The sequence below is a fragment of the Otolemur garnettii genome, unplaced genomic scaffold (assembly GCF_000181295.1).
Source record: "Otolemur garnettii isolate 467f Iridium unplaced genomic scaffold, OtoGar3 scaffold00084, whole genome shotgun sequence".
Taxonomy (NCBI): Eukaryota; Metazoa; Chordata; class Mammalia; order Primates; family Galagidae; genus Otolemur; species Otolemur garnettii.
The window spans coordinates 6728587-6742776 of NW_003852479.1; the positions used below are offsets into that span (position 1 = coordinate 6728587).

Genomic DNA, 14190 nt, shown 5'->3' on the forward strand with positions numbered 1-14190 from the left:
GGAGTGATGGGGAGCTCAGGTGGTGATGGGAGTGATGGGGAGCACAGGCAGTGATGGGAGTGATGGGGAACTCAGGAGGTGATGGGAGTGATGGGAGTGATGGGGAGCTCAGGTGGTGATGGGAGTGATGGGGAGCTCAGGCAGTGATGTGAGTGATGGGGAGCTCAGGAGGTGATGGGAGTGATGGGGAGCTCAGGCAGTGATGAGAGTGATGAGAGTGATGGGAGTGATGGGGAGCACAGGCGGTGATGGGAGTGATGGGGAGCACAGGTGGTGATGGGAGTGATGGGGAGCTCAGGTGGTGATGGGAGTGATGGGGAGCTCAGGTGGTGATGGGAGTGATGGGGAGCTCAGGAGGTGATGGGAGTGATGGGGAACACAGGTGGTGATGGGAGTGATGGGGAGCACAGGTGGTGATGGGAGTGATGGGGAGTTCAGGTGGTGATGGGAGTGATGGGAGCTCAGGAGCTCAAGTGGTGATGGGAGTTATGGGGAGTTCAGGTTGTGATAGGAGTGATGGGAGTGATGGGGAGCTCAGGCGGTGATGGGAGTAATGGGAGCTTAGGCGGTGATGGGAGTGATGGGACCTCGGGTGGTGATGGGAATGATGGGGAGCGTCTGGGAACACAGATGGCGCTTCCTCCCTCCCCGCTACTTCCTTCTGTGTGGCCCAGTTCCTAGCAGCTGCAGAAAGGTATGGGGGTTAGGGACTGCAGCTCTAGTTGTCTGACATAGCAAATACTTCTTCAAGAATTGAGTGATACAAGTAATTTAGACCCTGCACATTTATCTTTTAATTTGATGATTGTGTTCATGTATTTTTTAAGTACAGTATTTTGGATAGAACTTTAAAGATACTATTATTGCAAAGGCAGTAAAAATAGCCTAATGAATCCTTCAATAAAATTCCACAAATTCTTATTTAGTGAAAAATCACGTAGTATTGTGCACTGGGGAGGGAAGTACAGGGCAGAATATGGAGATGCACACAAAGTGCACAGTTGGACTTGCCCTCATACCTTGCCAAGCAATTATATATCCTTCTCTTTGTTTCCTGTAAAACTATTATCATTATGATAACTCTGGGAAATAGGGCAGATATTATTCCCATTTCGAATGTAAAGATTCAGAAATCTAGAGGGCCTAAGTGATTTGCTCCAACCTACTTTAAATGGAAAATGAAGCAACAGATAGTCTCCTGGGAGCCCCTGCTGAGCCGTGAAATCCCAGTGAGCCCAGGAGCAGAGGCGATCCTCCTGTCTCAGATCCTTGCTCTGTGCCATGCTTCCTTCTGCCCAGTTAGGTCATGCTAAGAACACTGTAGGCATCTCTGTGAGGACTTCTAGGGATGTGGCAGAGGGTCAGCAAGGAAATTGGCCTCGAGGAGGGGTGGAGGGGGTTTTCTTGGCCTCTTTATACACAATGAAATCTTCTGCACCCAGGAATGTACTAAGAGCCCCTCTGTCATGTAGGTCCTCCCAGATGCCAAACACATGGCTAAACCCATGTCTGTGTGTGTACATGACCCTCTGGTCACCCTGGGAGGGCTGAGCAGACTTAATGAGAAGGAGGACTGGTCTGCAGGCCAATAATACAGTGTCACACACTAACACAACCACACCAGTTATGAAAACGTGAAGTACATCTGGTTGGCAGCTTCTGCCCTAAGCACTCAGAATGAGGCCCTGATACCTCCACAGGGACCCCTCAGACAGTCCCACTACCCAGCAAATAAAACGCTGACAGTGGGAGCAGCAAAGGCCTCCAGAACCAGGCACCCACCCTCACTGGGCAGTGCTGCTGACAGCCTAGGCATTCAGGATCTTGATTCTCAACCTTGTATCCTGTTTCAGTAGGAACATGGATAAACAAGCAGGCCCCCACCAAGACGTGGCATTCTGCTGTGGGAGGGGACTGCCCCTATGCTCCCCAGAAACACCTGTGAGGACCTGAGAGAGGGGTCGCCAGCTCCAAGCACAGACATGCGCTTCACCCTTCCTGATCTCTCATTAACTTGGAGAATAGTAAAATATAATATGCTTCTCTCTTTAATTTATTTAAAAACATGTACAAATATTTCTTTAAAAGAACTGTGCATACATAGAGAGTTGGTAAGTAAAATTGCCCATCTTATGAACCAGGAGATTTACCCTGGCTAGCTAAAAATCTTTGAATTTTATAGTGAATGGGGACCACACACTCAACTTTCTCATTTTCCAGATAAAAACATTAAGAGCCAGGCAGACTCCCCTGCTCAAAGAAATAGAATCCCCGTACTGCTTTTTCTCCATTTTTCCACGAACCCATAGCATTCAATTCTGAATTGGTCAATTACTAGATTTTAAAGGTTATCAAAATATAATAACGATTTGATTATTGTAATTGTATGCATATAAATATTTTATCCTCATAAGTATTTATTTATAATTAGAAAGTATCAAGAGATATATACTTTTTGTACAATATCTGAAATAAAACACATATTATGTTCAGGTTTATTGGTCCATAAAATCTCACGAGTGCATTTAGATCGGCCTAATTATAAAATGAGCCCCAGATAAACACTGACTGTTCTAAAACTTGCTTCTTTTCCATAAAGTAATCAAGTAAATGATATCATTCTTTAGCCTTCCTATATATAAAACTAATTCTAATGGGAATGTTTCTAAACCTTTTAATATTAAATCATGTATTTTCTCTGTTTGAAACTGAGTGAGAGTTTTTGAGCAATAGTGGATTTATCAGCCTAACCCAGGAGACTGCATCTCAGCGCCCTCGTGCTTTACTCAGGACTTTGGGAAGGTATTTGAAAAGGTGAAGAAAAAAGTAATGGAAAGGGAAACATCATACTCCAAGATGAATTAACTTAATTACCTCATGGCTCTCCATAAGACAGCTTACATAAATTTCCCCCCATTTTATTAAAGAACCATCAATTTTGGCTGGAACGTATTGCAATAGAAAAAAATCAGTTTACTCCATTTTCCAGCGTTTTCATAAAAGCACTGCTATCTACAAAGACCAGAATCTGTTCCTTTCAACAAAAATAAAATAAAATATAAATTAAGAAACCATAGTCAAGATGTTAATATTCTATATTTGTTCTTTCAATACTATCCTCCAGATACTGACTGGCACATAAATCAGATTTTAGGACTTGCTTTTAGAAAATTCCCAAATGTGTCAGGACACCAGGATGCACCAATTAGATAATGCTGCTTTTTTCTGTACTCTGAGAAACTGCACATCTTTTGATAAATGGACACAACTCTGTCTAGCAAACAGCTTTGTGTATTGTGGCAGATTCTTGTGCCATTACAGAACTTTCCTGGAATGCCCAGTAATCTCTAGATAAATTCCTTCACCCTCTGTGGTAACAACTGATCAGGTAGCTCATTTCCTGTTTTTATCTAAGCCCAAGAAGAATAAGAATGACTTTCATGCGTTTGGGACAGTATGATCTATTTCTTAGCATCAGCAACCTTTAAACACAAAAAGCGCCCTTTAATATTTGTTTTCTTAACTGAGTTCTGCTCACTCCAAAATGCACTTTGGCTCAATAAGTAGCTGATAGCAGACAATAATTTAACACCAAAACTGTGTTATGTTCACACATATATTAATTAATTATTCTTGAAAGAGCCCAGGTTTTAATTCTGCTAGAGTTTCCTGTGTTCTTCCCCACCAGCGTCAGAGGAAATCCTCATGTTCTCAAGATGTCTTTCATTTCATCGCACCTGCTTTTCAGGATCAACAAGTTAGTTTATAAGCTGGAAATCTCAAAGGCAAAATACTTACTTGTGGGTGAAACAGGAATCCTGGAGAAGGCCTCAAGTATTTCTCTTTTAAAGCTTCAAGTGGGTCGGTTAGCTTTCTTTTCTCTACTCTGAAAGGTTAAAATTAGATTTTGGAGATGAATCGGTCTCACATGTCAATTGCCACATGGTCACTGACATTTCAAGCATCTAACAGTGAAGGAGACAGCAGGCTTCTCAGGAGCACCCTGGTACAGACACAGAGGCACCTGCTGATCTCCTGAGGACACTCACAGCACCCCCAGGCTGAGAGGGACAAGGTCCCATTCATAATGGAAAAATCCTATGAAGGACTAGTAATTACAATGAGGAAATATGAAACCAGTGCCGTCAGTAAATGAGAGGCACTTGTCCCAAATGCCGTACCTTTCCATTTCAAATGAACTCAAGAACCCTGGGTGACTCTGAAATCATGGGAACAGGGCTAATTTTGACAATTAAAAGCATTTTTGACATCCCCCCAAATTCAATTTCTTTCACATTTGCCAATAATACAAGGATGTTTCAAGCATGCGCTATACCCTGCCAGCCACTCCCTAAGGTTACTCAAAATTATATTTATACATCTATAACATATACATACAGACATGCCTATACACACAAGGAGGATGTCAAAAATGTGTTAGTATTTTATGAAAGGAAAAAGCTGCATTAAATTTGTAATACTCAAGTCACATTTGATTTCTGCAATTATAAGAGTGCTCAGCACTTGTTATCATACATATTGAGAATTAAGATTTTAATGCAGTTTTTTCCTTAAAGTGTGTGAACATTTTTGGGCACTCTGTGTGTGTGTATGCATCATATAAAATTTATATAGCTCTCCTTCTTTTGAAATATTTGTATTCCATTTTCCATTCATCACACAGGGAAATGATACCATGAGATGAACTGAAATAACTTCTTTTACCGACTATTGTTAATTTTCCTTTAACAACTGTTAAATAAATGCACTTTCAAAGCAGAATAGAAATACCACTCTCTGCAATTTTACATATGTTTTGCTTTGACTGCACTATTTCATCTATTGAAATAAGCCATGTCACTCCCATCTCATGGGTGCAAAGATAAGCCACAGACACAGGAAGGCTGAGAGTCTAGCCTGGCCATGACACCAAAGCTGGGTTTCGGTCTTTCACGGGTCTGGCTGAATGACAGGCACACGCCCTCAACTGAGGGGGAAACATCAGCGATGAGACGAAAATTAGAGCTGTGAGGGGAGGCTAGGAGTGATGAAGATGAGTGCCGTGGGCGTGCGGGGAGAACTGGAAGCCTGTTGCCAGTGGAAGGGTGTAAGGAAGCCTAAGGACCATCACAGAGAGAGAATCGTGACCTTCCCAGAAACGCATGATGTGCAATCTACATGCAAAGTCTGGAGGGTCTGTTTTCATCTCTTCTTCCTTCTCTAGTAAGAGGCTGCCATGGAAATGTAAGGTATAATAATTGAAAACTGTGATCAACATGGTCCTGACAATACCAGACACTTTTTTTCCTTGTCGTGTTCAAATGGGGAGCCCTTACCATACTAGGAGTATTTCCTTGTGAATGCAGCATAGGTAATACGGGTAGAAAAAGAGTTTTAAGTGAAAAGAATCTGTAGGTCTGGCACCTATTAAGTATTAGAAACTCAATAAATCTTTTCAAATAAAAGAATAACACTAAATCTTCTCTTCATAAAAGAGAATTGAGACTTAGGCAAAATATGAAAATATTCCCATCTTAAATTCAACTTAAAAAAAAATCTACATATTCCGTGAACTTTTTTGAAATTGTTCAAGATTTGAACAAAGCAGTATTTATGAAAATGTTTGTGCTATTTGAAATATTTAATAACCATAGTTATTGTAATTTCTACCCATTTTTTAAAATGAGCATTTAAAAACTTAACCACTTTGGTGAAGTGTTGCAGAATACAGCGGAAGAGGCCTTGTATTGAACTTGTAGGTGTGTATTTCATTCAAAACATTTTTGGAAAAATCAAAGGAAAATGGATGGATGATGAAGCCATCAAACAGAGATGTGTTTTTTAAGCCAAACACTGACATTATATATATTTTAAAAAATGGTAATTAACATTTCACTGACTTTGGGAGCTCCTAAAAAATTTACTTAGAAAATGAATATGAGCAGTAGGAGCTGAGGATGTGTCGGTAGGTTAACAATTCCCACCGTGCTCCAAGCACCTGCCCCAGGCGATGCCCACTCACTTTCCCCGAATCCTGCAGGATCCCCATTCTTCCACCACTTGACAACTTACTTTAAATATGACTTTTCCGTATTTTCCACTCCACAAAAATTGTGTTTAAAAATAAGTTTATCGTCAAAGAAAAAAAAATCTGCAGGCTTATTCCAAACCCCCAACTTCAGAAGACACCCCAAATAATCCCAAACCTAAGGGCCCAATTTTCTGCATAAAAAGGAAGTCCCTGGATTGAACAAGTCTACTCTCCGTTTTATAACAAGGCTTTAAAATGACTGGCTAGGACTCCATCCCTTTCTGGCGTGAACGCTGTGCCTCCCCGGCGCCCACCTGCTCGCGGGGGCCCCTCCGCCCGCCTTACCTGTAAATGGGGTCCATGAAGAAAGGCGTGGGCCTCGCGTGCTGCAGGGAGCCGTCCGGCGCCGACCTGGCTTCGGCGCTGCTTACTTCTTTTTCCCCAAACACATGGTTTTTTCGGGGCTCGGTCAGCTTTGTCCCACTGGCCCGACTCCTGCTGCCCATGCTAAGGTCCAGGGGCTGGTCTTGGCTTGTGGCCGGTGTCATGGGAGGCTTGGAGGGCACCAGAGTCAGGGCTTTCTCGTCCTTCCGCTTCGTGGTGAGATCAAAGGGGGACTCGGAGCTTCCCTTGGCCAGTTTCTTCACTTCGCCTGGTGATTGGGGTTCCATTTTCAAAGGTAACGACCGCAAGTCTCTATCAGGAAATGGGTACATTGATTGAGAGAATGCTGGAAAAAACGGGAGGGGAAACATGGAAGGGTAAGGTAGCGCTCCGACCTTTTTGTCTTGCAGCCCCACCAGTCCTGTGGAACCAAAGTATTTTTCAGCAATAGACGCAATAGCCTTTATAGAATCATTCACAGCTCCCGACACCGCGGTATGCTCCTCTAAAGATGGTGAGAAAATGGAATGACTGTTGCATTCTTTCTTATTATTTATTGAAGCCAGATTCTGAAGAGGGCTTACTTTGTCTTTGAACATGTTACCATTTTCTTTAAATTTCTCTTTATCACTTTCAATGTCACTTTCCAGATCAGAGCCCGAGGTTGTCTCCAGGTCACTGCCACTTGGCGTACTGACATCGTCAAGGTCACTACTCTCTGACTGGTCACTGATTTTCTCAAGGGGCCTCTCTTCAGAGGACCTCTCGGGCTGCAGCTCCACTGGCTTATGGTCCCCTACGGGGGGGTGTTTAGAGAGTGCCTTCAAAATGTCCTGTGTGGCTGGCAGGATCTGAGGATGTGTCAAGAGGGGGCTCTCACTTTTGTTTGTCTGTTCCGTACTTGGTAGTCCTTTACCAGGAGAGCTAGCAGGTATCAAAGGAGGCCTGTGGTACAAGCCGGAAGGAAACAGACCAGGGAAGCTAAAGGAAAATCCCGGAGCTGTTGGAAAGGTAAGACCAGCAGGATGCCTGTTGGCGCCAAAATAGTCAGCAAGGCCTGGGTTGGCATGACTCATGCTAACCATGGACGTTTTATCCATAGCTGGGGTTCCAGGAAGTGAAATGCCTTGGCCAAAAAATCCACCTGCCGCAAAATGGTTCTTGCCCTCACAAAACCTCCTGTGCTTATTTAAGGAAGACGTGGTGCTGAACATCTGTCCACAGTCCTTGCACTTGATTTGGGTCCTGCAATCAGCATGCATGCGCTTATGACGGCAAAGGTTTGAAAACTGAGTATAGGACTTATGGCAGACCTCACCTGTGTGCAAACAACAAAAAACAGTCTCAGGCTTATGGCAATTGCTTCTGAATTCAGCAAGTATCACAATCGGGTTACCTAAAATTTCCGTTAGGAAGCCAGTAAGAGATGCTGGAGGCAGAAAACCCCGTGAACTAGACCCCAAAGCAAGACATCCAGCCAGCGAACGTCTCGAGGCACCACAAACACTTCCTATTTCTCATCCCCACTACACATCATTGGGTACAATTATTTGTGTATTTCAGGATTTACGGAAAAGTCGATTTCCAGCAGACAGCGACTCCCCCACCCACTAGTAGAACCCTAAAAATTAAAGTCTTAAAATGTACATAGTATGAAACGTAACAGGAGACCCTTTAAAAAGTTTGAGCATTTAAATCATTTCATATTGTGGGCACCAAAATAAAATAAAACAGCCCTTCTCTCAACCAGAAACTTCACCGTATTGTCCCTCCCCTTGGGGAAAAAGCCTGTGACTGCTGTACCATTATTTAACCGGTATTATATCATTCGCTCTCATCATTCACACATCAAAGCCACCCAACAATGCACATTGTGTATTCTGAGACTTTCTCAACAATCATTTTCATGATATGAGAAAGACTGACATAATTTACAATGGCTCTATTTTAAGCTCGCAAAGGAAACAAAATTGAATGTAGCCCATCCTGCATTGCTGGTTCCCATGAACTGCGATCACGTCCCCTGACTTCCCCTCTCACCAGTGGCTGCACTAACCTTCCTGCATCTGAGAAACCCTCGTCCTTGGGAAACGTGGCCCCTTGTTGTTAGGTATCTGCGCTGGTTATCTTGGGGCTCGACTTCGGTATGATCCAGGCAACTCTGGGGAGCTGAGGGAGTTGTGGAAGCTCAAACTCAGAAGGAAGGACAGGACTGTGGGTGCAGCTGAGAGACAGTCCTCTCTGCTAGAATCTGCCGATAAGGCAGAAAGTCCCCCTCCGGACACAGTGCCCACATATCTAAGTATATGTTAAAACCAGACATTTTAACCCTTAAGAACCCCTTTGCTAGGGAAGAATCCTACTCGCTCCACAGCCCGGCAGAATTGGAACATCAGCACCCGAGGATCAAATCTTTTATTTTAATTTACTGGGGATGAGGAACTTTACGTGTGCACTGCCTCTAACACTTCTGTACGTGTTTAACTCTTGCAAAAGTATGACAGGCCTTGTTGGTAATTGTTGAAACAAATTTATTTCAGCAAATTAGATTGAAGACAAAGTGCAACACTTATCGCCTTCACGTGGTGCAGAAATACCTAGCAATAATAATTAAGTCAAAGCAATAATAATTCTTTAAAAAAATTATGCACTGGACACTTCACAGACTTTCACTCAAGCAAAACTCACCCAGAACTTGGAATACTATGCACACATCCATGCACAGAGCATGAAGGGATGGTGTCTCTATTTCTGTATCACTATAGACATCAGAGTGCTCAGTAGTATCAGAAGCGCCTGCCTTCGATTGTGGGGTGATTCATAACATCACAGAGGCTGTAACACTCATTTAAATGAGAATGGAAGATAGGGGTGATTTATTTTCAAATTATTTTACCAGGCCATAATGATTAGACTCTCTTTTAAAAGTATGTATAGACTATTTGACCCTAGCAATAAATATACAAATTATCTATGTTCTTTAATACACTAATTAAAATCATATGATGGAGAGGATGGAAACATCAGCCTTTCACTCGATTTTGTAACTCAGCTATGAGCAATAACAAAGAAGAGTAAATAAAATACTGTTGAAATTATGAAAATGCACTTGTTAAGCCAGCAACAGCTCTTAAAAGGCACTGAGGAAAATGTCTACATGGGTACTCAACCGAGGCAGAAGCTTTTAAAAGGCTCGCAAGTTTTTGGCAAGAAGATGTTGCTCTCTAGACTTCTTTCTACAGCTGGATGGCTTTGAGAGAGTCAAGGGCTTCTCTGTGTTGGAGCAAGACGGCGTGCTGGCCCTTCCTGACCATGCTCTGTGGATGAGTGGTGTCTGTGTCTGATCTCAGGAACACAGGATCAGGACATTTCCTCAGGCACAGGCTTTGTTTTATGCCCTTGAGGGCCTGGCTGGGCACAACACAGACCTCCAGGCTTCTAGGTAAAATGCTCAACTGATGCTGAAACCTCTGCTCTACTGTGATTTTCCCAGTAATAAGGAATTAGCCAGCAGTTAATGTAACATTTTTCTACTTATTAAACAAATTAAGAGGCATTTTGAATATATTCAGCCTATTAGAGCATGTGGTTTCTATTTGGGAAGGCTGGAGGTTCCTGCAAAGGCAGTGAGTAATTGCCTCAGCGCTGGTGACTCTGGGCTGAAGCTTGGCGGCGCATTGTAATAAGAGACAGTTGCCGTAAACACACCAGTGGGGCTGAGGTGTGTGTGTGTGGCCTTCTGGGGAGAAACAGATATCAGCTCTAGGTGGACCTCCTCCCCTCTGGTCTCCACACCAACCCCCGATCCTTAAACTCTTTTGTTCTAAAATTACACAGCTATTATTCATAATTACTCCATGGCACTCTGTCAGATTTTATATGTGAAGAATTCCATCTGCTATTTAAATTTATCAATAATCACTGAAAGTACATTCATGGGAAAGACTTCATGCAGTCTGATGAGAAAGGGACTCCCTAGAACACTTTCAAGTGAAACACTTGACTTCAACACGATTAAAATCCCAGATCCCAGAATCTTACATGATAGGAGTTCCACATTTTTTGACTTGTATGTGAAATAATAGAGGAAGCATTAAATGGGTGATTAGAATCCCTTGTGGATTATTCCACTTTTTTTTTTTTAACAACAAAACATAATGCAACTTACCAAAATTTACTTCTGAGGAATCAGAAAATAATAAACTACATAATTTCGTATGCTCGTAGCATTTCCAAGGACATTTTCAGGATGTTACAAGTCAGGACTGCCTTTCTGAGACAAGAGGTCTGAGTTTCTATTGTGTGCTCCATTTCCCGTGGCTTTCAACAGGGCTCCCCCAAGGGAGACCGGGGCACCCTCTGTTTATCTGCTAGTCCTCTTCACTCCACCCAAGGAACAGAAAAGCATGAGCAAACAGGACTCTAGTGAGGCTGGAGAAAGAAGGGAAAGCTCTCTCGGGGTTTGGAAGCACAGAAAAAGGCCATGTCAAGGCGAAGGAGAGAAGCTAGTCTCTGGCAGCCGGTGTTGGCACTGAAAATTAGATTTTTCCATCAGGTCGTGTAGTAGTGTCTCAAATACCTGCTACAAACCAAAGTCAGAGGTCTCGCCAAGGCGCTAAGCACGCTCCAACCAATTCTGTGTGTACCTGGCTCCAAAATCAGTCTTGCAGTTTGTAGCTAAACTCAATGAGTCACTGTATTTATGTGCCCAGCCAAGCAGTGGATTAAAAGAAGCCCAGAATTGTTGCCCAGATGGACCAAGGACAACTGATTTTTCTTATAAAATATTTCTACACAATAGAGGGAACAGACGTGGGTGGACAGAAGCAACAGCAAATAAGGGGCTGCATTTCATTTTGTTTGAACCAGGTTTCTACAGGGCTCTGTGGAGGGGTATTCTACGTAGGTGGTCAGAATAGGTGTCCCCTCAATGCACGCTGCCTGTAAATTTGCTTTGGTGTCGTGGGTAAGGGAAACAGCGTGTCCAGCATCAAAGTGAAAATGTTCTGCTTCTCAAGTACCAGAGAACTACAGATCCACAGCCTGAGACTGGAAACAAAGGGCAGAAGAAGGAGCATTTATCCCCCACCTCTCCATACACAGACGCGCAGACGCACAGACGCGCAGACGTGCAGACTGTGAGCCACTCTCCAGGTGGGGTCCTTCCAGCTCTTTCTGATCCAGAACAGGTTTTTAATCACTTCACTTTGTTTAATGATAGCTGCTGTTCACTGCTTTACAAAGCCCTGCACATTTACAGTGTGAGACAAACCTGGGTGTCTCCACTGAACCCCACAATCTGGGGAGGCTTCCCCTTCACTATTTAACAACTTCTCTGCTCTCTACCGATTACTGATTTCATCTAAAAGAAAACACCCTGGAGACCTCAGACAAAATACCATGGATCTGGTTATCAATGACCTTCTTGTAATAGGAAATACCCCTATTGGATTGAACCATAAGTAGCTACCACGGTGACGCCCTGGTGCCATGTGTGGCCATCTCCGCAGAGACAGACGCAGGGAGAGGGGCTGGAGTGTCAACCAACTTACAGATGAAGGGCTTCACACTGCTGTGGATGTGCTTGTGTTGTTTGAGGCCCGATGAAGTGGCAAAGGTCTTGCCGCACTCGGGGCAGGCGTGGGCCCGGGCGCCGACGTGCTGGGAGCGGATGTGCCGCTGCAGGTTGCTGGGGTCCGTGAACACCTGCTAGGAAATGAGTGCAGATTAATCGAGAAACTTGACTCAAGGACAGGGACAGAAGACCGGAGATGACTCAGGAAGGAATTTCATTTGCTTTGTTTTTATTTGTTTATCCCCAAAGACTAAAAGAAAGGCATTATTTCCAAAGAATATCCTTCTCTAGGGTAGGGACCTCACAACCTCCTGTGTCCTCAGGGTCACTCCCCATGGCTGGCTGTCCACCAGAGCAGCAAAGGCCCAGGAAGGCCACATTCGAGGGCGTTCTAATCCCATTTAGAGCAACTGATGTTGAATGATGAGATGCTAGTCATGCCCTTATTAAAATGGGCATGCCGCTTCCACCCTTTAAATAAAACCTGGGGTATTTTTACTAAAGAACCTCAAATCTACTGAAACAGTTTCTTTAGGGGGTTAAATCCTCACACTGTTTCAGTGAGGCACCTGCAAGGTGAGCCTTCCTGTGGACACTGTCCTAAAATAATGAAAAAGCCGCCCAACACATCTGGAGCAAAGCATCCCTAAAGAGTAATTTCAAATGTATTTTAAATTTGTTTTTAGGCAAAAAAGTATACAAAATTTTAGTTTAATGTACATTAAAGTTCCAACTACATAAGAATGACTATTTGGTAACCCCACGGAGTATAGAAATTTCCACTGGTGAGGGAAAAGGTATTCAAGTGTTATGAAAAGTCTTTGAAAATAGAAAAGCAACTGGAATGATACCAGGACATCTCTGAGTTAATTAAGACACATGATGATGAGAATGTGTGGATTACGGCCACCACAGCTCCCTACTTCCGTCTCACCCTTGTGCCGTCAGCAGGACACATGTAGTGTCTAAGTCAGCGGCTCTGCAGTTTCTAACTGGAACCAAGTCCTGATTTATGGTGAGGACTTGGTAGGAAAACCTGCAAATGCGGGAGTCTCCCCTTCCCTCTGAATAGGGAAACTATGCAACTCCCTCACAAAGTGCTATTAAAAGAAATCAGTAACATGCACTGGATACAATTTTCACTCTCCATAAGACTATAAAACAACTTCATGCTGGCAAGCCAGGGGCGGAACCGGGAACTTACCAGGGATGTCTGACACCTAGTTCTGGAACTTACCATTAAGCCTCACTTCCTCCCTTACAAAAATAAAAGGATAGCCACCAAGTGTTTTTATACGCTGGGCTAATGCCTTTTAGCACACAACACTCAGCCTACTTCTCTGAGATATTTATAGTTTCCCCTTTCAGGCTTGTTTTTACGTATCGTAGAGTGATGAATTAAGAGAGAGCAGGACGACGGAGCAGGCCCAGCAGCCCACAAGTCCACGGTACCTTGGCACAGTTCTCACACTCATAGTGCTTCCCACTGTCATGTGACATCTGGTGGCGAATCAGATTGGACTTCCAGTTAAAGGCCTTGGGACATTGGTCACACTTGTATTCTCTCTCTTCAGTATGTGACAGCATGTGCTTCTCCAGGCTGTTAAGGGAACAAGTGGTTTAACAGGATGCGGTGACAAGAGACACACACACAAGCAGGACGGCATTCTACTGCTAATCTAACCAGCGATTAAAATGATAAGAAGGGAGAGGAGTTGAACTGAGGCGGAGGAAAGAGAAGACACAGGCTTGCGACAAACAAATACTGTTTGTATTTCCTAAGAATATGTCTTTCACCAGTACGGAGATGTGCTCTATTGTTGGAAAATAAACTTGATACAGCTGGAAGGGATTCCCTGCCAGTTCAGGAGGAAACAACAAGCTATCTGTCCGTTTTGGATTCACCAAGCAATTCTAACAGAAACACATATTGCTAACATCCACTTAATTCAAACACTGATGCTCGAACAGAAGACATTAAGAAAGCGATTAGGAACACATAGGTAGGCATTCTGTCTAATGTATGTAATCTCTAGACTCAAAAAGGTACTTTTGTTTCTAACCATGTCATCATATGAGAAAGCAAGCTGCAAGGTGGCTCTTTTAAGAAGCAGATTCCTATACCACAGTTTGTTGATCCATTCGTGGATCGATGGGCACTTGGGCTTCTTCCATGACCTGGCAATTATGAATTGGGCTG

The 14190-nt window shown here is 43.4% G+C and overlaps 1 protein-coding gene across 6 annotated transcripts in view; it reads right to left on the reverse strand.

Moving 5' to 3' along the window:
* The window catches only part of MECOM (MDS1 and EVI1 complex locus), a 567302-nt gene that overhangs the window by 30181 nt on the left and 522931 nt on the right, over window positions 1-14190 (reverse strand). For 4 of the 6 annotated variants that reach the window (XM_003794650.3, XM_003794647.3, XM_003794649.3 and 1 more), the window contains 4 exons: window positions 13443-13590; window positions 11968-12121; window positions 6377-7733; window positions 3799-3886 (listed from right to left, as the gene is read on the reverse strand). In XM_003794650.3, coding sequence (XP_003794698.1) covers window positions 3799-3886; window positions 6377-7733; window positions 11968-12121; window positions 13443-13590 — 1747 coding nt within the window. Of the gene's footprint in view, window positions 1-3798; window positions 3887-6376; window positions 7734-11967; window positions 12125-13442; window positions 13591-14190 lie in introns of all 6 variants that reach the window. The other 2 variants (XM_003794651.3, XM_012808118.2) reach the window with 1 other exon arrangement.